This window comes from Mustela erminea, chromosome 8 (genome assembly GCF_009829155.1).
Source record: "Mustela erminea isolate mMusErm1 chromosome 8, mMusErm1.Pri, whole genome shotgun sequence".
Classification (NCBI taxonomy): domain Eukaryota; kingdom Metazoa; phylum Chordata; class Mammalia; order Carnivora; family Mustelidae; genus Mustela; species Mustela erminea.
In genome coordinates this window covers 93,237,042-93,264,886 of record NC_045621.1, presented here as the reverse complement: position 1 = coordinate 93,264,886, position 27,845 = coordinate 93,237,042, and the positions used below count along the sequence as shown (strand labels likewise).

Here is a 27,845-nt window from a genome sequence, read left to right as displayed (position 1 = left end):
ACTCCTCTCTTTGAGGTGACTTATATAATTGACCAATGGCTTGACGGCTTAATGTGGGTTTTAGTGTGGAGGCAGGTGAAGGTTTCTAATTCCTGATTTCAGATTTGAATTCACACAACTTTGAATGTCAAGTACAACACGAAGAATAGTATTTATGAAAATGCTGTGATTCAACTCAAGCACTATTTATTTATTTATTTATAGTGAGCTCTGCAGAATGATTTTTTTGTTATTGTTTCCAGAAACTTAGGGTGAAATGATGGCCCTATTCTTCCAGGTGAGCTTGTTATGCTACTTACTGAGCATGATCAACTTACTATATCTGTGCTCATAACTCTGCCAAATTTCTCTTTTAGAGCTCATTAATTTTTACACCATCTTCCTCAGTTCACTGAAGGAATTTCTTTGGCGATTCTCAGAAATGTTTTGCGAATTAAGTGATCCTAATTTTAAAAACAAAGATCTGTGACTCAGCGAGGTGATCTGGTGACTTGATCTCTGAGCTTGGTATGTGTCAACAGAAGGACTGGTGACCTCAGGGTTTTCTGACTTGGGCTATTGCAAGCTCTCACAATTGTCAGTATCTCCCAGTGTTCTGTTCTACGTGCTTTCCAGACCTGCCAGGCAGGATCCTTGACTTCTGTTTTTCTTTGATTTTTGAATTGGGTCAGAATTTCCTTAGAGTAATTGTGGAGTAAGAGTTACATGAATTACATATATTGTTTTGTTCCTGGATGAGGATGTCTAAATTTGCCATAGAAAATGAAAACAGGCCTCAAACAGGAAGTGGAAAAGTTAAAGCTGTTTTTAGTGTGCATTCACTTAGGTTAGTCTGGGAATGGACTTGTAACTATATATGCATAATTAAAGGGTACCGATTGCAGGTCTTCTTAAAAGCTTCTTTAAGAAATAAATTTTAAAATAAAATACACGTTCTTTTTTTTCTCTTAAAGATTTTATTGAGGGACGCCTGGGTGGCTCAGTTGGTTAAGCAGCTGCCTTCAGCTCAGGTCATGATCCCAGCGTCCTGGGATCGAGTCCCACATCGGGCTCCTTGCTCAGCAGGGAGCCTGCTTCTCCCTCTGCCTCTGCCTGCCATTCTGTCTGCCTGTGCTCGCTCTCTCCCCCTCTCTCTCTCTGACAAATAAATAAAATCTTAAAAAAAAAAAAAAGATTTTATTGATTTATTTGATAGGGAGAAGCAGGTGCCCCGCTGAGCAGGGAGCCCGATGTGGGGCTCAATCCTGCTGGGATAATGACCTGAGCCAGAGGCGGACACTTAACTGACAGCCACCCAAGTGCCCCCAAATACATGTTCTTATTGCCCTGGTACATAATATTTTGTATATGCAAATTAATCTTCAGGAAAATTTACTTTCGTCAGTTTGTATGAGTAGTAAGATTTCTAACCCCAGTGGTCTGAAGCAGGGGTTGGCAAGCTGTGGCCCATGAGCCATGTCTAGCCTGTTGCCTGTTTTTGAATGGTTCTCAAGCCATGAAAAGTTTTTCTCTACTTCTCGTGGTTGAAAATAAATCAGAAGAAAAAGTACTTCATGACATGTGAAATTATGTCATATTCTACTTTTAGTATCTATGAATAAAGTTTTAGAGGAGCACAGCTGTGGTCAGCTCGTGCATTTATGTACCATGTCTTTCTACTTTTGTATTGTAGTGACAGAGGTGAGTAGTGGTGACAGTCTGTGTGGTCTGCAGACTCAAAAAATGGATTGTCTAGCTCTGTCCCCAAAAGTCTGCCAACTTCTGACCTAAGGAAAATTATGGGGCAGTCCATCAGTATGTAAATGCATCTTTTAGTTCCTAAATAAATGGTATTCCCTCTTTGATTCTGGATTCACTGATCGAGGGCAAGAATGACTCGAGTCGGCCAGCCTGGCGGAAGGATGCTAAACTTTTGGCCTGTTCCTTACGATATCCCCTGCCAAGCTTCCATGACTCTTGACTGGTACTATAAGAGTCATTGATTTGGGGGCGCCTGGGTGGCTCAGTGGGTTAAGCTTCTGCCTTCAGCTCAGGTCATGATCTCAGGGTTCTGGGATTGAGTCCAGCATCGGGCTCTCTGCTAAGCAGGGAGCCTGCTTCCCTCTCTCTCTCTCTGCTTGCCTCTCTGCCTACTTGTGATCTCTCTCTGTCAAATAAATAAAATCCTTAAAAAAAAAAAAAAAAAGGCATTGATTTGGAGTAATACACTGTTTCTCCTGATAAGCCCTGTTAAATGATACCCAGATCACCTGTCAGCATCCACTAAGTTGGTGTTTCCCATGTGTTTCCTGTTGTAATTGATAGCAGTGATCTTAGTGTATGAGGTGAGTTTATGAGATGGTTTTTTTTCCCTTTGAGGAAGATATTTGACTTAAAATACATTAGATAAAATAATTATAACATCAAACCTTGGATTTCTTGGGTGAAATGAGACTAAAATATTTACATAAAAGCATGAGTTGATACAAAGAAGTAGAGAGTAATTGATAATATGCAAGTTTGGTAAATACTGTGAACTTTGTAAACAAATGGCCGAAGTTTATAAAACCCTGCTTTAAAAGATGAAATGAGTTTAGTTGTAAGATCCAGGGCATGTCAGAAATACACAGAGAGGTAAATTTTGAAGAAATGGGATGAGAGAATGAATGCTCAGCTGAAAGGGAGGTTCTTCCAATGGGGAGCAAGGGTGAGGGGAGGGGCATCAGAATTTAGTGTGTGATTATTTGGAACATGAAGAAAGCATTTCTGTGCCCCATGCTTTTTAGAGTTTCTTTAGGTTTTGAGTTTAGAGGCCCTTGGCATTATTTCATTATCTGATTGTATCTTAGGGGAGACATTATTTATTATATTGATGCTTGCAGATTTGGGGATTTAAGAAGCTTGAAAAGTACCTTGAGAATGTGAAGTGTCTTATTATTACATGCATACAAATTCTGAAATGCGAATATTCTGCCTCTTCAACTTGGTATCCTGCTTTAATAAGTCTATTGTTTGAGGCTCTTTTATGGTCTTGAAAACAATGATTTTATTAGCTGTGTAGGGTTCCATTGCATGAATGAAACATACGTTAGTTCTCTTTTCCTAAAATTTTGGATGTTTTGTTGTGCTATTATAAATAACAGTGAGATAAACAACCATCATCTTTGGTTTCATTTCTGGTAATTTCCTGAGGATAGATTTCTACACAGATAAAGGCAAATTGCCCACCGGAAAGGTTATAAAGATTACGTTTCCATTGGGAATGTACGTGAATGTCCCGTTTGCTTGTTTATTTTTATATCTGTATTTGTATATATGAGAAAAATTTCATGACTTTTTATGGACTGGCACATTTCTCATGAATATGATATCCAAAGATTTATTTATCTGTTAGTATGATGAATGAGACTCTTTATTCCATTATTTTCTATTGACTTTTTGCTGGTGTATTAAGAAAACAATTATTTTTGGTGTATTTTGTATGTGGTCATATTACTGATTCTACTGTTCATTCTGAAGGTATTTGGGTTGATTCATTTAGTTTGCATTTGGACAACAGAGGTTAGAGTAGATCCTAGGGATAAAAATCTTCTGTTTTCCTCACTGTATTTGCAAATGCACATAAAAGCCTCTGTTGCTGGTATGTTCTTATCTAAGTCAAAAAACAATGCTAGTAAGAAAAATGCTGCTAGGATCTGATTTGGGTGAATACAATTGGATTAATGTGCAATTTTGAATGCTGTACTTTAAGAGCAGAACTTTTAGAAATACTGAGGTCTTGTTTGGTATTACTTGTCATATTTGTTTTTTTTATAAAAAGAAAGAATATGATTTTTCTAAGAAAAGGGTTGAATTGTGTTTAGCATTACAAAGAACCTGGACCGGGTTAGGAAATGACCATAGTCCCTTGCTTCTTTTAGCTTAAAACAGAATTTATGTTTTAATTTAGTTTTCCAGCCTTTATGTGAAATTGTTTAACATGAGTGTTAAGGCCAATGGTATAATAAAATGTCACTGATTCTTCACTTCTAATTTTTTTCATTTAGCAATGTCCATTGGCTTTCAAATAAGTTAGTTTTTAGAGCACTAGATTTGGCTGCTTATAGCTCTAATAAAAGGATGCTGTTATAAAGGAGAATTGTCATTTTAGGCGCTATCAGACTTTTATACTCTTGATACCTTGGCATCTCAGTTGAGAATTAGGTATTTATGCATGGGTGAAAGCAGATTTAATGAACATGAAAACCACTGAGAAGCTGTGTGCTTCATACCTTGTTTTTCTGATTTCTTCTCAATCCTCCAGTGTCAACACTGGGAACAAAAGGATCCAAGCTAGTGTCCTTGAAAAAATATATAATGGGCAGAATGTCTCAGTCAAATTGTCATTTGTCGGGGGCTTTGAAAGTCGAGATCATTATTTGCTTTTTTTTTTTTTTTTCCTTTTCCCAAACTTTATTTTATAAAATGTATAGAGTAAGTTCCAGCGGTAACATCCTTCTTAATTAAAATAAGTTAGGACATCCCTGCGCGCAGGGCCCTGAGGCACAAGAGCCCTGGGGGTGGCACGGCGGGAAGGCTCAGGCGGGCGCTAGCTCGCGGAGGCCACTTCCTCCTCATCACTGCCATCGGGCGCTGCGTCCGTCCCAAAGTAGCGGTCACCGAAGTTACCGATGCCAGGGATGATGCGGAAAAGGTCGTTGACGCGCTTGTCCACCGCCGTCGTGATGATTCTCACTCGTGGGAACGCGTAGGCCACCGAGTGGACCCCCATCTCTGCCATGAGCAGCGACAGCAGGAAGATCTTGTCCTCCGGAACGTCATGGTCCAGGAGCACGCGCACCGCCATCATGGCCGCCGCGCCCGTGGACACGGTGCAGTCCGTCAGGATCACGTGGTCGTCGCTGATGTCCTTGGGCAGCCGCAGGGAGTGGAGCTCCGGCTCCCGGGTGAGCTGGTTGGTCTGGATGAGGATGGTCCCTACGCGCACGTCCTTGCACACGGCCCGCAGCGCCGGCTCCATGGTCTCGCCCGCACGCAGGATGGACACGCCGGTGATCTGCTTCCCCGCGTAGCACTTGCCCGCGTCGTCCTGCCCCTGCGGGGTCTGCACGACGCAGTCCTGGAAGGGCAGGAAGGACAGCGCGTGCTCGATGAGCAGCCGCATCAGCCGCTTGGAGTAGAAGATGAACTCGTCGCGGCTGGTCTCCTTGTCCCTGATGATGGTGTGCATGCCCCGCACCTGCGGCGTGCTCTTGAGGACACTCAGCGTCTGGGGCAGGGGGTGGCACTGGTGCGCCGAGGCCAGCGCGGCCCTGGGAACGCAAAGTGGTTGGGGACTCAAGAAGGGGTGTCGCCTCCCGGAGCCCCGTCCTCCCACGCCGGACACTGTGTGTGGGGGCGGGGCGCACGTGATGGGGACAGTGAGGTGTGCAGGTGGGGGCCGCCGCCGCCCGGGGGCTGCTCCGGAGGGCGGGCCCCAGCTCGAGGACCCCCGCCGGGCGGAGGCTGAGCAGCGGCTGACCATCAGGGAAAGCGACGGCCTGTGCCGCGAGCCTCCCCTCCGAGCCCGGAGCCCCTCCTGCGCTGGCCCGGAGGAAGCCAAAGGGGACCAGGCAGCGGGAGCGAAGGAACCTCCGCCCCCACGATGGGCGGCTGGTCCTCAACCCCAGAACCGGTCTCTCCGGAACGGCTGAGCTTCGGGGCCAAGCCTTGTCCTGACCCTTCCCCTCCAGGGCAGGCAGGGCCCCTTCACAGGGGACGCGGGCAGAGCCGGCCTCCTCCGGGGCTGGTGCAGCACCTCATTATTTGCTTTTTAAGGATACAAAGTGTAATTATGTAAATGCACCAATAGTGCACATCTGTTGTTTTTCCTGCTCAGTACACCTTCTTCCTTTCTTTAGAATTTAGGACCTTAGGGGCGCCTGGGTGGCTCAGTCTTGGATGTCTGCCTTCAGCTCAGGTCATGATGCCGGGGTCCTGGAATCAAGTCCCTCATGGGGCTCCCCACTCAACAGGGAACTTGCTTCTCCCTCTCCCTCTGCCTGCTGCTCTCCCTGCTTCTGGTCTCTCTCCCTCTGTCAAATAAATAAATAAAATCTTTAAAAAAAGAGAAAAAAATGGAAGAATTTGAGTATGGACTGTCTGTCAGAGAACATAGCATACCGATGCCAAATTCTTGACTGCGATTATGATCCTGTGATTATGTAAGATGTTGTCCTTGTTCTTATGTAATACACACAAAGGTGTTTAAGGTAAAGCGTTACGGTGTTTGCAACTTTCAAAAATTTCAGCACTATCTGTATCTATATATTTATATTTACATATCCCTGCCTATAGCTATTGATCTATCAAAAAAGTAAGTGCTATAAAATGTTAGCAACTAAAGAATTTAGGTGAAGAGTAAATGAAAAGTCAGTGTATTAAAAACAATAGCTTACCTCTAAATGACAAGAATAATATTAGGTGGAGCCATGGGAAATTATCAGTATCTGGCCATTTTTGACTTATAAAAATGCCAACTTTGTATAGTTTATCTGAGACTCTTGCAACTTCTCTGTGTATTTGATTTTTTTAATGAGAAATTTTTAAAAAGGCAGACGTGGTAGGTATGACTGGGCAATCTTTACAGGATAACGTGGATCATTTTCCCCCCAATACTTTGTATCAGCTCAACTTTTTTTTTAAAAATTTTTATTTATTTATTTATTTGACACAGAGAGAGAGCTCCCAAGTAGGCAGAGAGGCAGGCAGAGAGAGAGGGGGTAGGCAGGCTCCCCGTTGAGCAGAGAGCCGGATGCAGGGCTTGATCCTCGGACCCTGAGATCATGACCTGAGCAGAAGGGAGAGGCTTAACCCACTGAGCCACACAGGCGCCCCTCCGCTCAACTTTTTAAGCTCTCTTACTCTGTGTATTTGCTGAGGGAAAGAAGGGTAATGTAAAGTTGCCAATTCATGATTTCTCAGCCTCTACTGATAATTTTGTCATACTTGTAAATTTTGTCATACTTATCAGTTTAAAACTCTGAGCTTCATCCTGTGTAGTTGTTCAGAGCTCCCTGGTCCCGTCCTCAAGCGTGTATCTCCTGAGACTGGTTCAGAAGGGGTTTGGTTCTTCCCCCCAGCCCTCAGCTCTGCTGGGGGGAAGTGCAGTGGTGGCTAGGTGGTGGTAGGAGTGGCAGTGGTGGAGGGGGAGAGTCTTCTTCCATGACTGACAAGCACAGTGGCTGGAGGGGAGGGAGAGCTTCCTTTTCTCTTCTCTCTTGCCTCCCCTGCTGTTGCTGGAGGTGGACAGCGGAAACTTCTGCAAGGTCTCCTTGCTGTCTTTGCCTGTGGTCTTCTGTAAGTTTCTCCTCCCTTCGTATTCTCCGCACAGGTTAATTTGTGAGATTCCAAACTCACTGACCTCTAGTGGTGCCTTTACATTTTTTTTTTTTTTTAATAACCTTTTACCGGAATACCTGCCGCAACTGACCTTTGCCTATGAATCTCCTTGCTTTCTTGAGAACCTTAGTGGGGCACAGCTTTGCAGTGTTCACGGGACTTGGTAAGAGTTCTGCAAACGTGTGCTGTCTGTAGAGAACACAGCAAACAGCAAACTCTATCAGGACGTGGATGACCAGCAACAGAAGAGATGGCTTAGCCCTGGATCCTGGATCATTTAATTCAAGCTTCTCTGAAGAGGGAGAGAGAGCTCCATTCACACTAGATAGGACAGAGCAGCTAGGGCATAACTGTTAGGCAAGTTGGCAGTTGTAAAGAGGAAGTTTGATCTTCTCCCTTCTTGTATTTCTGTAAATGATGTAGAGACCACTGTGCGGTCATTCCTGGTGAGCTGATTGTTCAGTTATGAGGACTGCCATGCCAGGACCCCATCCAGACATGCTGTTCCCATTTTACAGATGAGGAAACCGAGTCTTAGGGAAGTCACGTGGCTATTACATTTTAGAGCAAGCTTTTGACTCTAGTTTTGACTGATTTAAAGCCTGTTGCTCTCAAAGCTTGTCTCAGAATATGCATAAGGATGTCCAGTAAAAGAGAGGAAGCATCCCATGGAAGAAGCTAGTCCTGAAGGCCCAGGACACATGCTTTAGGGTGCCCATCACAACGGAGCAGGTTTAAAAGGGAGATGCCTATCTCGAGACATCATGCCTCAGTGGATGGAGTGGAGTGTCTTATAGTTGTAGGAGCACTGAAGTCCTGCCTGCCCCAGAGAATTTGCTAGATTTAACTGAGTACGTTAATTAAATTGTTTATTCTAAGTAAACATGTGGCTTCTAATTTATTTCATCGTGTACTATCGGGAAACTTTCCTTGAACAAGTTTGGGCTTTAATACAATTAAGCGCCTTCTTTCAGGACTTGGGTAATATTTAGAACATTGATTTGCACCGTGCATGTTTTCTGTTAATGGATTGGTTCTTTAACGTGGAAGAGAAGTGTATTATCTGAAAGAGGTGCATTACCTTGTAGGGTAGTGTACTATGGGATGGTTTTTCAAAGACAAAGGCAGAGATAATGAATAACCAAGGAGAATGGGGCTGTCAGTAATAACATTTGGAAATTCCTCAACTCTCCTCCAGTGTGGGCCATTAAGACTCGGCTGATTTCAAGATATCCAGCTGCTAGGGGACATTTTAGTATGTTCTGTCTCAATTTTGGTTTCATTTTCTTTTTTCTTGTGACAGACGGTACTCGCTTTTGTTAGGAGAAAGCAGATGATACTTCTTTTTAAATTATCCTTACAATTATCAGTTAACCTTTCCTCCTTTGTCTCTCCTTTGCTTTATAAAGTCCTCTCTGTCTTTTACCAGAAACTTTTTTTTTTTACATTTTCTAAACTTGTATCTTCACACATTTACTTTTTTATACATAAAATGTGGCCTAACTTTTGCTTTCTATGACATTCCCATTTGCTCTTTATTCTCCACAAAGATCTCATTTTAGCCCAAATTTTCTTCTCCGAAAGTTCATTTTTATTGTCTTCCTGGTTTTTCTGCTCCTTTTCTCAGGGTTTGTATAGTCACTTTAGCACTTAAGAAATTTATATCCTTAAGAAATTTATACTTAATTGACAAAGAACATCTGGGTAAGTTTCTTCCTTTGAATTCTTGCTTTACTGGTATTAGGAACTTAGTCAAGACATGGAAAAAATGGAGCTCATGAACACTGATTCACTGACAAGATTCTTTAGCAGATTTTGTGGTAAGTTGTTCCTGCCATGATGATCATAATTGATGAAAGTAATTCTTAAGATGTACTGAATTCCTACTGTGGCTGTGACGTTGTACTGAACATTTTACCACTATTATCTCCTTTAATCTTCATAACAATGTGCTGAGCTCTGTAGGGTCCTTTTATTCCCTTGTCTGTTCAGAGAAGGAAAAGATGCTGTTTTACTGGAAATGAGGAAACTGGTGGTGGTGTGATGAAGTTTTAGAATATAGGTGAGGTTCAGTGGGGGTGGAGTCCAGAACCGATCACCAAGAAAGAATTCTTGAGACCTTTTTGGTGCAAAATGGTGGTTTATTAAAGCACAGGGACAGGAACTGTGGGCACGAAGAGCTGCTGCCCTGGAATGGTGGATGAGTATATATTATGGTGTTGAGGGAGGTAAGGAAAAATGGAGGGCTTGAAAGAATTTTCATATGCTAAAGAGGACCTGTGATACTGGAGGCCTTGCCATTGTCAGGTTAAGATTGTTTTTTACCCCCTCTAGCACAGGTGTTAGCTTCTGCTTTGTCCTCAGCCAGCCTTCTGTTCCCTCATCAGTTGGGGTGGTTTGAAGGTGGAGCCTACTCTGAGGGAATAGCCCAGAATAGATGGTTTCTTAGGACCTGAGAATGTCAGAGGGATTGTTTTCTGAGACTCCCCTACCCGATGAGATACCCGTCCACCGTGCCCCTGCACTAGCGTGTCAGGGAAGACAGGATATAGATTTTAGTCATTGTGCTTTGCTGCTAACTGGACTGCAATCAGTCCTTCTTTCCTGGATGTTGATGCCCCAGTGTAAACAAGGTCTCACAGAGACACTGTCTCTGGGCTGGTGAGGAATAGAAGAGCCAGGCTTCTCGTGGGGAGAGGAGAAATGGAGGAAAGGAGCGGGGAGCTGATCCCAAATTTTAAATGCTATTTTATTTTTTTGGAGATTTTATTTGAGAGAGAAAGCAAGCGCAAGAAAGTGCAAGAGCATGAGCAGGGGGAGGGGCAGAGGGAGAAGCAGACTCCCCGCTGATCAGAGAGCCCAAAGCCAGGAGGCTTGATCCCAGGACCCTGGGAATCTGACTGAGCTGAAGGCAGGAGCTTAACTGACTGAACCACCCGGGGCACCCTTTAAATGTTATTTTAAATGCTACTACCTATGAGGAAAATTATGTGAATAGTAATTAGGAATCTTTCCCAAAGATACAGAGCAGTAGGTGATATAGCCAAGATATGAATGTATATAGTTGCTTTGGACACAATTCTATTCTTCTCTGCCTTTTTTTCCCCCCAAAGACTATATAAACATTAATTTTGGAATTTGCATTCTTTTGTTATATATAAATGCCTCTACTTAATATTATATGAGACTAGGTTTCTTTTTTTGTTCATATCTAGATAATGATCTCTTGTTATGTGAGCTTGGAAGATCATTTCTTTGGACCCATCTAAAATGTAAACCCCAAAGTGATTTCTTTAGAGGGCTATTCCTGGAGTGTTGACAAATCATTTTATGTGGCTAGGCTTTGGTATTTTGAGGATACCAAATATAATCAGTGTTTGACTGATTAAATATGTTACTTGCAAAATATTTTATTAGGTTTGCAAACTCTAATACATGGCCTACTGTCATGTTTCGGATAGCTCAGGGTGGGTGTGGAAACTTTTAATACGCGGAGTGTCTTCTCTTGCTGATAGATGTTTCTGTAAAAAATGGATAAGGTGATGAGATCAGAATCAACTGTGTTTCTTATGCAGAACCCATGCTTGAGATGCATGCTAAGTCCCTAGCTATGCATCTCATTAACTTGCCTAGCAGTTGGGGATCTGCATACTGACTTTGAGAATATTTCATTACTGTATTTTTCTAAGGGAGGCTTTACATTTGCTAAAGAACTGACAAGATATGTGTCTCTATAACTCAACTAGTTTTATATTATGATCAATATGAAAGATTGCCTCTGATTACCTGGGGACACCATGAAACTGTTAACATATATTAGGTTTCTGGTTTATTTTCTGATTGACTGAATTCTGTACAATTTAGAAAGAGGAAATGTATTGAAGAAAATGTTAAAATGCTATTTCTTCCTGCTCAGCTCTTTTCTTTAAAATTTGGTCCAGCATTTGCCTTTTAATTTTTGCAACAATTTAAAAGAGAATTGAAAAGACAGCTTCCCCCATTTTTGCAGATGGTAACATATAAAAGGAAAACAGGTTTGTTTGCTATTGCTGCAATAACAAAGCATCACACAAATGTAATGTCTTCAGTGGACAAATTTATTATCTTACTGACCTTTAGGTTATCCTCTGACTTGGGTCTCACTATGCTAAAATCAAGGTGTCAGCAGGGCTGTGCTCCCTGCTGGAGGCTCCAGTGGACTATTTCTGGCCCCTTCCCACTTGTGGAGGCTGCTGCATTTCTTGGCTCATTCCCCTCTGTTGGATCCAGCAACAATAGTCCAGGCGCTCAAACGCTTCCAGTCTCTCCTTCTTCTGTCTTGTGTCTTTAATGCATCCAGCACCCATCCCTCTGCTTTTAAGGACTCCTATGATTAGGTTGGGCCCACCTTGGTAACCCAGGGTAATCTCCTCATCTCAAGACCCTGACCCTTAATGACATCTGCAATGGCTTTTTGTCATGTAAAGCAAGATATTTGAAGATTCTGGAGAGAAAGATGTGAACTCCTTTAGCAGGTTCTTCATCTGCCTAGCACAGGTCCCTGATGTCATGACATGGATTGAAAAAGAACTCTTCAAATGCACTGGTCTCATCCTTTTAGTTACAGAATTGTAGGCTCTGAGGTAGACTTTCTGAAATATAAAGTAGTTCATAATTATTTTAATGTACTCTGATGAAACAAATTTCAGGAAATGGCAGATATGAAATACTACTAAATTTCCTCAATTTAAGAGGCCAGTTCTCTAGGATTAGAATTGAGAAAATTTGTTACTGTTTTCTATGGCTTGAAATAATTTTGTGCATTTGTGGTAGCTCCCAAATGAACTGAAGGAGGTAGATCTGACTCATCTAGTTTTTTCCAAAAGCTCACGCTCAGTGCCGAGCCTAGGGTTTCTTGTTCATTTTGACTGCTGTTAATAAGGTGTTCGATTACTAAATAACTCCAGTAGGGCTGGCCAAAGGAACATTGTGCAAGGCTCAGATTGTGTTTTCTGATTTGGGCCTCTTCCTATTTCCCCTCCTCTGGAAGGTCTGGGAGCCTTTTGTCCTAGCAAAGCCTGCTGTTAAATTCTTTACTCATGACCTCTGGTAAAATGTGTTTGCATTATAATACTCATGAAAACTACCCAGGAGAGGTCATGGGACTCCAGATGCATCTACTAAATGGAAAAGGAATTTCTTAGCAATAAGGCTTTTCTGGTGGTCCCCAGATCACGCTACACCTATTTTCTCTGCATTGAAAGATGTCTCTATTGCTACATGTTCAGTGATGGAAAAGGGTTGATCTGATAAATTTTAGTAATAGCCTTGACTGTAGTATCTAACTCTGGGTAGATAATAATTTGTTGGTTAACTTGCATATTTATACCCCCATGATTTCGAGTGTAGAGTTTCTGGCTTTTCTTCACATGGGGTATATTGATAAATAGAAACCTAGAATTAGAAAACCAGAACAAGCACAGGAAAAAGAAAACATGCAAGTATTAATGTACTTAATGTAGTTTCTGTGATTAACAAGCAGATTGGACCTTATTGTAACCACAACAAAGAGAATCAAGAGAAGTCACCAATCCCTCTGGCAATGCTAGGTCAGCTGCAGACTTCTCCAGGATTTCTGACTCATTTTGTTGGTGGGGTCTGTCATTGACTTGTAGCATACAACATAGTAAAGAGTGCTACAGTATCCAAGATATCTAGAAGACTCATATTTATGGTACTCTGGTGTCTGGAACTATGGGGATCAACATCCTGAAAAGAAAGATGAGTGGATATTCCTAAAATGTTGGGCACAAACAGAACAAGAATCACATGTGGCTTTAAGCAGGGAGGATAGAGAAACGTTTTAAGTGTAGCTATACAGGCAAGGCAAATGGCCCTGATTTACATCTATACTCGAGGGTGAAAGTGAGGTCTTTTTTTTTTTTTTAATTATTATTTTAAGATTTTATTCATTTGAGAGAGAGAGAGAAAGAGAGAGAGATAGGATGCAGAGCATTGGGAGGCAGAAGATGGAGAAGTGGACTCCTTGCTGAGAGCGGAGCCTGACGTGGGGCTCGATCCCAGGACCCTGGATCATGACTGGAGCCGAAGGCTGACACTTAACCGACTGAGCCACCCAAGGGCCCCATAAGTGAAGTCTTGTTTGAGGAAAGATTGTCCTTTACGTAGCCAGACTCTGTTGCTAGTGTGTTGCCACAGTTTAGCAGAGGTTGGCAATAGGGTGATGAGTGCCAGAAAAGACCTCTTAGCCTCATACACTGAATTGCAAACCACGCAGAAGCTCTCCCAGTGCTAAAAATGTGTGACAGACCACTTTCTTTAGCAGAAGATATAGGTAGATTTCTTGAGTTAATACTTAAGTGTAGGCATTTGTTGTCAATACGAAGAAACATTTACACTGAAAAAAGATTTCTTGAGTTAATACTTAAGTGTAGGCATTTGTTGTCAATACATAGAAACATTTACACTGAAAAAAGTGAGAGGGTAGGATGGGCCGAAGAGGAGAGAGACTTCCGAGTTTCCTTACTAGGTCCCTGCTCCCTTCTGTCTGTCATATGGCAGGATGAGAATTATTGATGGTGTCCTATGAGACTGTAAACTCCATGAGAGCAGAAACCATGCCTGTTTCAGCACCTTGACACAGAGTGTGCACTCAGTAAATGTTTGTTAAATGAGTGGAATCTTTGTCTATCAGGTCTTCATTAGCTATTCATGCCATGAAGTTCTCCCTTCTCAAGTTTATTCTAGGGTTCATCCCTTAAGTGTCATTTTCCGTGTTCTTTCCTTTAATGTACATTAGAGTTTTCTTCTAATTAGATAGTAAGTTCTAAAAGGACTTGTAAATTTTCACAGGACAGGAAAGATTTGCTTAAAAAGATTATTCAGGGGGCACCCGGGTGGCTCAGTCAGTTAAGCCTCTGACTTCAGCTCAGGTCAGGATTTCAGGGTCCTGGGATCCAGCTCCCAGCTGGGCTCAGTGCTCAGTGGAGAGTCTGCTTCTCCCTCTGCCCCCACCCGCTGCTTGTGCGCGCACGGCACTGTGTGTGTGTTCTCTTGCTCAAATAAATAAAATCTTAAAAAAAAAAAAAATTCTCCAGAGTGCCCCAAATGGTTCTGAGCACAACACAGATTTGGACTAAGACCTGGGGATTGGTTTACCTTTGTTCATGTGTTTGTAGAGGTTCAGTCATTATCATTTGTACATGGTGCCTCTTTTCTTAGCTGCGTCCTCTGGCCCCCTTAGATATAGGGCTCTTGGGATGGAAGCAATGGGGGTAGAACCATTGACTGGCACCCCTTTCTCTGTGGGTGCTTAATGGAACCTAGAGAGCAGTCTTTGGCTGTTCACATTTCAGATCAGGTACTTAAAACCTGGAGAGGAGAATCCCTAGCCTTACCCAAGGCAGGTATGCAGTAAATTGGACCAGGTTGCGTAACTAATTAGAAGAAAAGTTGTGGCCGTAGCTTGGGTCCCCTGACTCCAGGCTGTTGTTCTTTGCTGGGTTGTCTCATTTAAATTAGAGAAGAAAGATTAAGCTTTCATTAACAGGATGAGGCACATATGCAGGGAATTGCAATTAATAGGGAAAGGGAAAGCCAGGAAGATCCTGGGAGGAAATATGGGTGTCTAGGTGAAGCCAGGTGAAGGAGGGACAGGTTCTATATGCAGCAAAAACCATTACTTGGAATTTACCTTTGTTTGAATTATGTATTTTGTATCTACTTCCCTTATGCTTTCCTCCTTTAATTTTTATTTATAGAATAAGTTATCCATTAAAACATCCCTTTAAAAACATCTCCTTTTCTCTCCTGCCTCCTTTTATCTTTTTTATGTATTTATATATAAAAGCCGTAACTTGTGACCCCATAGGGTCTTATAGTCTGTAACTGTGAGTGCTTGTGTGTGTAGCTTAGTTTACGTTCACACACAAATCTCACTGCAGTTCCTCACAGTCCTTCTGCTCCTTTCTTTTCCTGGGTGCCAGATGTCATTTTCTTTTTTGTGCACCCGCATGTTGATGGGACCGTTCACACGCACACATCCATCCCCCCTCCCCCGCCCACATACACACACCTGAACGTGCATAAACAAAGATTGAACCAAAGTGAAATGCTGTGACATATGGTACCTGAAAAACTAGAGTCTCAATAGCAGGGCTGTAATCAGGGTGCAGATGTTTGGCATTTGACAAATGAATTTTTTTATGTAAAACTGTTTTAGTACATTAAGCTAAAAGATGGAAAATTAGGTGCATACTGTAATGAACATTTCTTTCCATTGAAAAGGAATTAAATGGGAAACTTAACCAAACAAATAAGTTAGGCCCCCAGTGATCTGCTGAATATGTTTTTTCCAAGTACTCAGATTTCATTTTTATTTCCTCTTGGGGGTTCTTTCTTTCTGCCTTTATTATTCAGCTTACACAGATAGTGTGTGAAGGTGCTTTGAGTTTCTCTAGCCTTAAAGTATTTGGAAAAGAGTTTCGGTAAGATACTGTAATGTTTCTTTCTCCAGTGTCAAGTTATACCGTAAATGTAATGTTTTCCTCCTTCTCTTTGCCTTTTCAGACTTGTCAAAGTTACTCATTTTCTAGTTTCTGAAACCTTCCCCCCACCTGTTTTAAATAGACTGTGGCTTATTTTAAAAATAGCTTTGGGCGCCTGGGTGGCTCAGTGGGTCAAAGCGTCTGCCTTCAGCTCAGGTCATGATCTCAGGGTCCTGGGATCGAGTCCCGCATCGGGCTCTCTGCTCGGCAGGGGGCCTGCTTCCTCCTCCTCTCTCTCTCTCTCTCTCTCTGCCTGCCTCTCTGCCTACTTGTGCTCTCTCTCTGTCAAATAAATAAAATTAAAAAAAAATTAAAAAAAAATCTTTCGTTGGCTGTATTATGGTCATTGATTTAAGTTCAGTACACAGTTTGTCAGTTACTTACACCTGCTCCAGAATCGCTTCTTGTTTAATGTTAATTAATTTTTTACTCCACCTTTATTGTAGATCTCTTGAAATTAGGAGTTAGATCTTGTGGTAAGTGATGTATAAATACCCATTGATTCTGTTGAGATTGTTTTTAGAAAAGGAAGGAGTCACATTGCTTAGCAGAAAATCACATATGTGGATCAATTATAAATACATAAAGCAGTCATCAACTGGTAATTGCTATCAATAAAACTATTTGGCCTTTCTTCTTACAGTCTTTTGGAACTCTGCCCCTCTTGCCACATTTGCCTTATTTGGGTGTTATTCTGGACTTCTGGGCCTGCAGAAGAATCCTGTTTAGTTATATTCTCTTTGACAATAAATTTTAAAATGCTCTTCATCAGAGGCGACTTGAAATGCTATTTCTGAACAGTATCTTTACATGAAGAAGAAATAAGGATCATAACTAAAGATTAAAAATGATAGGCCTATTTAGTAAACACGATTTTTATAATATTTTCATTTGACCCTTACAACAAACAACTTAACCCTGTAAGTAGGCAGATATTTATGTTCTGCGGATGAATGAAGAAACTGAGGTGTAAGTGATCAAAGGGATTGTAGCTGTTGGATAGCACAGCTTAAACTCCAACCCAGTTGTTTGTCTGAAGATGCTTTGGGCTTTTGTCTGTGTGTTTCCATGATGCCTTGGGTAAAAGAGTTAGCCTGTAAGTGGGTACTGACATGCTTTAAGTTCCGTATAAAGAACTGTTCTCCAAAAAACATGATAAAGATGTTTCTCTATGGTAAAGACATCATCTGTTACAGTATTTTGCCTAGTAGTACAGACTTGTTCATAAATCCATGGACATCAGCTGTAGGTACATTTGCCAAAGGTTCATGTACCAGAGAGAAGAGGTGAGTAGTTAGAATCAGATGGTTCTGTAGGCTTTAGGAGAATTTGAGGCTCTTCCCAGCATTACCCATTGGGAGTATACTCCCTACTCTTGGTACATGATCCTTGATATACACTCTCCCATTCCTGGGATTTCCTAAATATTTCCTGAATGAAAGCTTTTTCTTCCTTGAAGTCCAGCATAACCCTTCTTTGTGGGCCTTCTGCGTGAATGTATGAACGCTGACTATGTGAAATATTTGTGGAGTTCTCAGGGTTTTATGCTAGAGGTGTTTAGGATTGGGGATAACAAGATGTCTTTCTTCTGGGACAATCCTACAATAATTGTCTGCTCTACACACTTAGCATTTAGCAAATGTTAGCTTAATTTCCTTGCAAATGCTCTGCTTCAACTGGATTTGAGGTCTCTTGAGGATGGAACTACGCTTTAAACTTCTTCGTATTAACAATTGGACAACAGTGGATGGGGAGTACTGTCCCCAGTGGTCCAGACACTTTGTCTCTGGCCATGCTCATCTCTGATCATTCACAGAACCTTTTAAAAATACAGCAATCATTTGTGTTGCATCTAGGAAGTAGCAGGAACTATGCTAGATCCTTATGGTGTTGATTTCCCATTTTTTAGTTGAGTCACTGCAGCTCAGAAGGTTGAGTAACTTCCCCGGGCTTACCCTGTAAGTAGCAGACTTGGGGTATACTCTTTCTTCCGTCATACTGTCTCTTGAAGCCTGCTCAATGTTGATTCTCTTGATACAACTTTAATCTGGCTTTTGTCTTTGCCTTCTGCCTGGGAATATTGGTAGCTAGATAAGAATTTGTAGAATTTCCACGTAAAACCATCACCATTATAATAATTTCTGAATGGATTCTGTGGTGAGTGATTATCATACTGGTAGAAATTATTCCTCTAAGTCGAAAATATAAGGCAACTAGGTGCCTAGATCTTGATTAGTTTTTAGGAACTTCATTATTATTAATTTTTTTACAGTTAGCTGTTCGGTACTTTTAATCTTTTAATGACTGATCTCTTTGCTCTGTAGATTTAAGACAATAATTAGAGTTAATCTTCGGTGGATAACTATGAAGGGTCAAATGTGGGTCTCATAATTTAAAGGACTTTGTGATGAATGTTGTTAGAAATAACCCACTTTGTGATTTTACTTATGTTTATTCTAAAGTCACATTTCTAAAAATTGCTGATGTAGAGCCTGGTTCTCAGAAGGGAATGTTTTTCACTCAGGCAAAGTAGAATAATTTAGGACATCATTTTTTTCTTTTAAGGTGTTATAGGTTCACTTTTTCAGCCTTTGATGAGGTCACAGAAATGAAAGGGGTTGGAGATGCAATAAAAGGAGGGTTTGTTGAGACAAGTTTTAATTCATAAAAAGTTATGAATTCCACTAAAATAAAAATAGTAAAATATTCATTGTAATTTTGATTCTTTGTCTAAAATGTGTGGCATAGCCTCCAAATCCGTGTAGATCTTTCTGAGATTTATTCCTGAAGTTTTGGAGCTTAAAATCATGGGCAGAACTCAGATCAGAACTTTTTCTTGCTGAGGAGTTGTTTCCATGATTAATATGTAGGTAGTACATAGCAGTATGACCACACTGCTTATCAAAATATTGAAATATTGTCGGTTGCTCAAAGTCACTGCCCCTACTTGCTGCAACTTTTCGTAATCTAAGAGCTAAGGGTTACTATCTAGTACATTAGAGGCCTCCAAGAACCCTGCTTACGGCCAGCATCCATCCTATACGTGGCTGTGTTTTGGATATCACATTTGGTTGTTCTTTTGTAGAATTTCTGCCATAGCATGCGAAGATGTGTACCTAGCTCAGTGGCCAAGGTTCTTTCCTGCTCTTGCCGATTCGAGAGGTGGCTTTTGAATGTTCTTTCACATACATTGTTCCAATTTAAAGCCAGTAATGAAGTCTTCTATGTGGTAGATATCATGCTTTTAAAAAAGTCCAGTACGGGGCACCTAGGTGGCCCCGTGCGTTAAGCCTCTGCCTTCAGCTCAGGTCATGATCTCAGGGTCCTGGGATCAAGCGCCGCATCGGGCTCTCTGCTAGGCGGGGAGCCTGTCTCCCCCTGTCTCTCTGCCTGCCTCTCTATGATCTCTGTCTCTCTCTCTCTGTCAAATAAATAAATAAATAAAATCTTTAAAAACAAACAAACAAAAAAAACCCACGCCTGGTATATCTCGGCAAAAGTGAATGGAATAACACTTGTTTTTATTTTTTGTTTTGTCACTAGCATTATTTCCCAAAGGAATGTATGAACGCTGACTATGTGAAATATTTGTGGAGTTCTCAGGGTTTTATGCTAGAGGTGTTTAGGATTGGGGATTATAGTTAGCTGTGAGTGTATGCACAAGTACATTGTGGAGGTTGCTGAAATGTTTTAACTCCAGGATTTATTAAAAGAAGACCAAATTGGTGGCGACAAATTTATGTTACCTTCTGTATTTTGTACATCAGTAAAATATCTTAAATTGTTAAAGAAACAAGTCTTGATCTAAATAAATATTCAGATGTACCCACTGCCTCATTCTGTCCTTATAAAATCAACAAGAAGCTGCTGCTACCTGTTTTTTTTTTTTTTTAATGGAGATCACATGACTAGGTAGAAGCCAGATGCTTTTGAATGGTGGAGCTAAAGTCAAGACCTCAGATCTAACTCCAGAGTCTACTTGAAGCTGGTCCTGCCACTCAGATACTAGCACCTCCCCCATTTATCAGGCTCCTACAACCAGATGGTAGTTCACATAAGATACCTGTAAATTAGGGGAAATTTCCAGGTCATGAAAGAAAATACAATGGAAGAAAAGCACTAAATGTAAAAAATGAATGCCATATTTATCGTTGAATCTGCATCATGTGTGGAATGGAAAAGGAGTAGGGTAATATTTTGAACTCTTTGATTGAGTCGAGGCATAATTCTCTGAAGATTGCTAACCCATGTCTTTTTTTTTTTTTAAGTTATTGAGATAGAGTTATTGATGCTAGCTTGTCTCATAAGAGATATTATTGAGTGTTGAGTAGCTTTTAAATTAGGAATATTGATGATGTAAATTATGATGTGGAATGTGAATTCATTAAGTTTTGCTGCTGAGAGAAAGCTGTGGCTGTAACATCTGTCCCTTCACTGATGTCACTAGTGGTTTAGGCCCTTTGGCAAGTCGACTGTGTGTGTACCCTTCTCCCTCTTCACTCTGTGGCTAATCTTTTGAATTTTTTCTGGTGTTCTTGGGGATTTAACCCTATCATGAATAATCTCTTTTTGCATTTTTATGCTTAGGCATGAAGCATATCTAAAATACTATCTCTTAGACTTTTAGTTTCCTAAAGACAATGGAGAAATAAAAGTCTTGTATGCATTTTTTCATTCTGAAAAATGTGCTGTACTTCTTGAATGTTCTACACTCTGGGAAGAGAGACTGGCACACATTTGGAATGTTAGATAAAAGAATAGATCTATCCCTGATATTGATAAAAGAACACAGAAGTTTGAGATGCATAAGGACAGAGAAAATGAAAATTAATGTCTGTTTATCTTTGCTTTCAGGGAAGAAATTAAACTAATCTCATCAAAGATATTTAGGAAGTTTCTGACTGTACTCTTTAATCTTTGTTTCAGAAAACAGCAGACTGCATTATTAAAAAGATCATTGCATGTGGGAAGAACATTCAGCTGGTGTATGTTTTCAAATATGAAATTAAAGAATTTGAAGTTAATTTCAGAGCTGGAGAAACCGCTAGTCAAAACAGTGTAGGCCATTTGGGAAATGTTATTACATTATTTAAAACATATCTATTCTAAAATGCATATGTGTGCTGCTGTACAAATATCCTATGGGTGCAATCACAAATGAAAACTTCACTGATGCTGAGCTCCAGCTACAAATTGGGCAAAGGTATTAATCTGGTCTCCTTTTTTGAGTTGGTACATAAACTCAACTTTTGCCAGAGTTGAGAGAATTGAGAAACCCTTCTCTCTTTATTGTCATGAGGTGTTTGTGTGAGTGTGTGTACAAGTGTGTGTGTATGTGCACACAATATTTTAACCTCATATTGTCTTGTTCTGCGGTTAATAGAGAGGAGATTCGTTAGTTTGTATGCATTCCTGTTTTTATATGTTTTTATACATTGTAACAGTTGGTGGGTGAAACCATCTTGCAACCTAACATCCTATGAGAGTTTAGTACTTTGCTTTCTGTCCTTTCTCATCACTTTTGCTGGATCCCCATTCTTTGTTGGCCTCTGAGTGTCAGAGTACTCCAAGGCTCAGTTACTAGACCACTCTTTTATCTATGTCATTCTTTGGATTTCTTCCAAGTCCATCCAAGTCCATGCCATCTATATGCTGAAGGTGTCCATACTTTTTTTTTTTAATTTAAATTTTTTTATTTTTTATAAACATATAATATATTTTTATCCCCAGGGGTACACGTCTGTGAATCACCAGGTTTACACACTTCATAGCACTCACCGTAGCACATACCCTCCCCAATGTCCATAACCACACCCCCCTTCTCCCAACCCCCCTCCACCCAGCAATCCTCAGTTTGTTTTGTGAGATTAAGAGTCACTTATGGTTTGTCTCCCTCCCAATCCCGTCAACAAAACCAAAAGACAACTGACAGAATGGGAGAAGATATTTGCAAACGACATATCAGATAAAGGGCTAGTGTCCAAAATTTATAAAGAACTTAGCAAACTCAACACCCAAAGAACAAATAATCCAATCAAGAAATGGGCAGAAGACATGAACAGACATTTCTGCAAAGAAGACATCCAGATGGCCAACAGACACATGAAAAAGTGCTCCAAATCACTCGGCATCAGGGAAATACAAATCAAAACCACAATGAGATATCACCTCACATCAGTCAGAATGGCTAAAATCAACAAGTCAGGAAATGACAGATGCTGGCGAGGATGCGGAGAAAGGGGAACCCTCCTACACTGTTGGTGGGAATGCAAGCTGGTGCAACCACTCTGGAAAACAGCATGGAGGTTCCTCAAAATGTTGAAAATAGAACTACCCTATGACCCAGCAATTGCATTACTGTGTATTTACCCTAAAGATAGAAACGCAGTGATCCAAAGGGACACGTGCACCCGAATGTTTCTAACAGCAATGTCCACAATAGTCAAACTACGGAAAGAACCTAGATGTCCATCAACAGATGAATGGATAAAGAAGAAGTGGTATATATACACAATGGAATACGATGCAGCCATCAAAAGAAATGAAATCTTGCCATTTGCGATGACGTGGATGGAACTAGAGGGTATCATGCTTAGCGAAATAAGTCAATCGGAGAAAGACAACTATCATATGATCTCCCTGATATGAGGAAGTGGAGATGCAACATGGAGGGTTAAGGGGGTAGGAGAAGAATAAATGAAGGTGTCCATACTTTTATTTCTAGTGCCAGTAGCTCCTGGGTTTCAGATTTTTGTGTTGATTGTCTGCTGTATATCTCTCCTTGGGTGTCTAAAGTCATCTCAAACTTAGTGTGCCTGAAATGCTAAATACTGATTCCTGCTACACACACACACACACACACACACACGCATACGCACATGCACACATACACACTCTCACACCCTCCCCATCTTGCTCTTCTCCTGTCTCCCTCACCTCCATGAATGGCATTACCATTTACCATTTGCCCAGGTGCAAAAACCTAGGGGTTAGTCTTTCTCTCCTCATCCATTTTACATTCAGTCCACTAGCATGTCCTTTAGCTATGTTTATAAGATATATAACACACATGTCATAGGAGTTTACCTGCTATCTTCTTACATTGGACTGGCTTCATCTTTTCAAAAGATCTGCATTTATTCTTAACCTGATGGTGGTCACTATCTCATCTTCTGTGTTCAGAGGGAATCTTCAAAAATATAATATTAATCTTATCACTCCTTATCTTCTAAAGAAAGACTTTTTGTCCTGCTGGGAATGAAATCTTAAGTTCTTTCCATGGCCTGCAGGGTCTGCCATGGTTTGGCCATTGCCTATCACTCTTTATTCGTTTTCTCCCATTTTTCTCCTGTCCCCACCTCATTCATTCTTTCTTAGCTCTGCTGGCCACCCTTCTGGCCCACCAGGTCTCCACCTAGGGCTCTTGTTCCCTCTGCTGTCAGGGTGCTTCCTATAGATATAGGCATGGCTTATTCTTTCCTTTTGTTTAGAATTCCTTTCTCTTCCCCTGAGTTACCTGCAGGCTTCCCTTTCTCATCTCATTCAGAATGTTGTTCTTTGACTACTCTAGTTAAAATAGCAATCCCACCACTCTCTACTGTTGTTCAATATTTTACAGCATTTCTCATTATTGAAAAAATACTGGTTATTTCACTTATTTGCTCATTGTCTGTCTCCCTAGAGAGTTTGGAAGCCCCATTTGGATGTGGCATTGTTTGTGTCTCTTTTGCTGTGTCTCCAGCAGCAGTATCTGGCATATGATGAGGGAATGGCTACATGATATATTTACATTGATTTTTCTTCCCGATATCCTTACCCATTCTTTAGTTTTTATCCTGTAATAATTTAAACTGTCTCTTTATTATCCCATCCTATATTTCTGTGAATACTCAACAATGTCCTGGTCCCCTTAGAACAGAGGGGCATCTGATTTAAGAGGCAGTTGAAAGAGCATAATGGGTCCAGACTCAGGACTTGGAAAGAAACAGCTGTGAATTTAATGTTGTCTAATTACTGACTCTGTGATTTTTGGGCAGTTTGATTCACTTCCCTTGACCTCATTCCTCATTTGTAAACTCGGGGTAATGACACCATATTCATTTGTTTGTTGTAAAGAATAAAATCATGTATGTAGAGCTCCTAGTGTACAGTGAATGCTCAAATGTGGTACCTGCTCTTATTACCTTTTTGCTAAAGAATGTGTAAACAGTTTTTTTGTTGATCAAATCATTGATCCAAATAATCACTTTTGTCAGTCTTTTTTTGTTTATTTACTGATAATCTGGATATGAGTCTGGGTTTTCTTCAAATCTGCTTTTTTGGGACAGGGAAGGAGGGTGGGCAGTTTGCTTGACCACTGGTAAGTAGGAACTTTGGGCTCAGACGGAAGTATGGACACTTCTCCTTTTGTCATTTACATATGCAATAGAGTTGGTATTTAAACTAACACAAATGAAGCTTGCAATAAGTGTAACATAAACTTGCTAATTAAAGGTATACTAGTCTCTTTGCTTTAAAAAAGGGGGGGCTCATATTTTGGTCATTTACTTTTTTTGTGGGTAAATATCCAGTTTTCCTGAGTTCCTGTCCTTTCCCTCTTCTCCTTCTCAAGACTGGGCCCATGAGTCAGCAGAGGCTTGTGAGCGTGGCACACTGACTTCTGTGCTTTTGTTGCAGTCCGATGAGCTGTGGCCATTTTGCTCAGCCTCCGGCCATTTGGCATTGTGCCTGCAGAGGTGAGACAGGCCTGACCTGCATTTATTTTTATTTTTTTGGTAATCTACTAGCACTCACTGATGGAATTTCTTTTACTATAGAATCTCAATTTTCTGCTTGAGGTCAGGTCCAGCCTTGTTTGATAAGTACATGTTTCTTCAGGTTCCATCATTCTCTCTGCACATAGAAAGCCCTGGACCACGGGGAACATATCAGGGTCTCTCAGATGCTTGGCTTCACTCACCATGCTGAACTTCCAGAGCCCAACAAGAGAACACTTTAGCCCTAGAAACCCAGAAAGCCTTTGCCATCCATTTCTGAACTACTATTGGGATATTGTCGTGTTGCTCCCATCCCGTATTGAACAAAAGGAATTGACAAAGAAGATTGCAGATTTTCCTAGGCTATGCTCTGAAGAGCAGAGACCAAGCAGCTCTTAACACTAGAGCTTTCTCATAAACTTGAGGATTTTAATCACACCTCCCTCCTCTCCAAGGTTTATTTCTGGCTGAGAGGATTCTTTTTCCACCTCTTGCTTCGCCCTTTGTCTCACTAGTGCCTACTCATGAGACTCAGAAGAAGAATTATTCTTTTTGCATCCTATCAGATGGGAGATTCCCTAGTATTCTATCCTCCACCCCCAGTACTCTGTGGCTTATAGTAAAACTCTATGACTTGAGTTCAGTATGTGTACTTTTTTTTTTTTAAGATTTTATTTATTTATTTGACAGACAGAGATCGCAAGTAGGCAGAGAGGCACGTGGAGAGAGAAGATGAAGCAGGCTCCCCGGGGAGCAGAGCGCCCGATGCGGGACTTGATCCCAGGACCCCGGGATCATGACCTGAGCCGAAGGCTGTGGCTTTAACCCACTGAGCCACCGAGGTGCACCGCCCCCTTTAAAAAAGATTTTATTTATTTATTTGACACACAGAGAGAGATCACAAGTGGACACAGAGGCTTGCAGAGAGAGAGGGGGAAGCAGGCCCCCCACTGAGCAGAGGGCCCAATGTGGGACTCGACCCTAGGACCCCGAGATCATGACCCAAGCCAAAGGTAGAGGCTGAACCCATTGAGCCACCCAGGCGCCCCAGCGTGTGTACTTTTGATATATATAAGTGAGGAGTTTATAATAATATTCAAGAAAACCCAAACTTTTAATTTTGCTATAGACCTTGACTTTCAGAATTATTATGTCACCATGGACTCATTAAATTAAACTTGAGACTTAGTTGTGGCATTGACCTACTTCCTCTAGGCAGGACACTCCCTCCCCTTCTCAGGAGATACTTGACTTTCAGCATGGAAGGTATAGAGGGAAAAGACTTTCAAAGGAATGATCAGTACTTCTCTTTAATATGTTGGTAATATTATGGCATTACAGTGTTTTGTAATCCCCATTTTTTTCCTGGTTCTGTGGGGCCTGATGAGCATCTAGATTTCACCTATTTATGATGGTCCTGCTAATTTCACAATATCCTTCAAATCAATCAAGCAGATCTGGACAAATGCATCTAGTTGACTGGAGTCTATGACCTTTTAAATGTCTTCTCTTACATATATGTCTTATACACATGTCTTGCTTCAAGAAGACTTGAAGCATTTATGGAATGCTATGTGCCTGATACTGTATTATGGTCAGGGGATATAAATTGAACAGATGTCGGCTTTAGCTACAAGGAAAGCCCAGTTTAGTAAAGGCAATAGGCAGATAAAAGAGTAAGTATAAGGCAGTTTGATAGCATACAACTGCAGAAGTATGAGTAAGGAGACAGACGGAGTCCGGAGCAAGGAATTGCCGGCTCTATCGGGTAGTTGCAGGTCAGGTCAGGGAAGGCTCTCTGTGGTGGTTACAACTGAGTTGGAGGTTGAAGAACAGCTTGGCAGGCAGGCAGAACGGGAGTTGTGGAAACAAAAGCATTGAGGGAAAAGGGGTGAGTTGAGAGTTTTGGGGAATCTAAATAAATTTTTATTGGTAGGAACATAATAATTTTGAGGGATTGGCAAGAAATTAGGTTGTTCATTGTCACAGTCCGATCACCAAAAGCCTCGGTTGTCTTGCAAAAGAGTTTGGACTTTATCCTAATAGTGGGGGCATGGCAGGATTTCAAGCACAGAAATGGCAAGCGATGATAGGGAAAAGGGAAAAGTAGAGAGTCAAGAGGTGTGCAGTAAGTAACATGAGCATATAGGAAATTAGGACTGTGGGAAATAAGACAGAAAATATGAAATGACTTCAGAGTTTTGGGTTTGTTTGATTGGATAGTAGGTGATGTTACTGAAGGAGAGGAAAGTCTCAAGAAGTACTTCCTACATGATCATTAGGGCAGTGGGCATTTACTGAGCATGTGCTCTGTGTCATGCCTTTTACATTTGTTACTCTTAGTTAATTCTTTCAACAGCACTAAGAGAGAAGGGATGTTACTCTTCCTTACTTTTTGAGCTCCAACAGGTTAGGTGCCTTGGCCAAAGTCACACAAATAGAAGTGTCAGAACTAGGATTTGCATCCAATCTAAATGACTTCATAATTTGCGTTAAAAATATTTTAAATTTATATATTTAATGTTTAATATTCCCCTTTAAAAATAATGAACAGTCATTATTATATCAATGAGAAAACACCTAGAAGCAAGAACAGGAAAAAATAGTCATTCGGGGTCTTGCCACGCAAAAAGCGAAATCTTGGCTCTGTTGTTCTGGGTGAATTTTCACATGAGGAAAGAAGTTTGAGATGTCTCTCGGCTATACCACCAAGATATCTTGTAGGTAGTAGACTATCAAGTTATGGATATTAGACTAGCAGTCAGCTAGAGAAGCATATTTGGAAATCATCAATGGACAGGAAATTGGTAAACCATAAAAATGGAGAAAGTATGTTAAAGAAAATACCAATACTTTCTTAAACTCTTGCAACTGTATGGACCCTGACCCTTCACAAAAAATAAGCAAGTGAACAAATAAATTTAGATTTTGTTTGAAGAAATGAAAAGATCAGTTCATGTAAGCAGATTTGTACGGAATCTCATACTTTCTGTCATGATCAAGCTTTTCTCAATGATTCTGGAGATTTCTAAATTTTTCCCACGTTAGTCTGTTGCAAATTTGTCATTGTCTCCTGTTTCACCAATAATGGGACCTAAGTCCTCATAGCAGGCTAATTGAACTATAAAAATGACACTCTGAGGCAGCTAAGTCTGTGGAAGCATGAATTTGTCAAATAAAAGGA

The 27,845-nt window shown here is 40.9% G+C and overlaps 2 protein-coding genes across 4 annotated transcripts in view; one reads left to right on the top strand and one right to left on the bottom strand.

The window, feature by feature from the left end:
- Positions 1-27,845, top strand: part of THSD7B (thrombospondin type 1 domain containing 7B) — an 855,837-nt gene that overhangs the window by 58,062 nt on the left and 769,930 nt on the right. The gene's annotated exons all lie outside the window — the stretch shown is intronic.
- Positions 4,426-5,746, bottom strand: LOC116596722 (uridine-cytidine kinase-like 1). The gene is made up of 2 exons (XM_032353822.1): positions 5,453-5,746; positions 4,426-5,422 (listed from the first exon to the last, which is right to left on the bottom strand). Exons 1-2 carry the CDS (start codon positions 5,501-5,503, stop codon positions 4,568-4,570), a joined length of 906 nt encoding a protein of 301 aa, XP_032209713.1. The 5' UTR covers positions 5,504-5,746; the 3' UTR covers positions 4,426-4,567.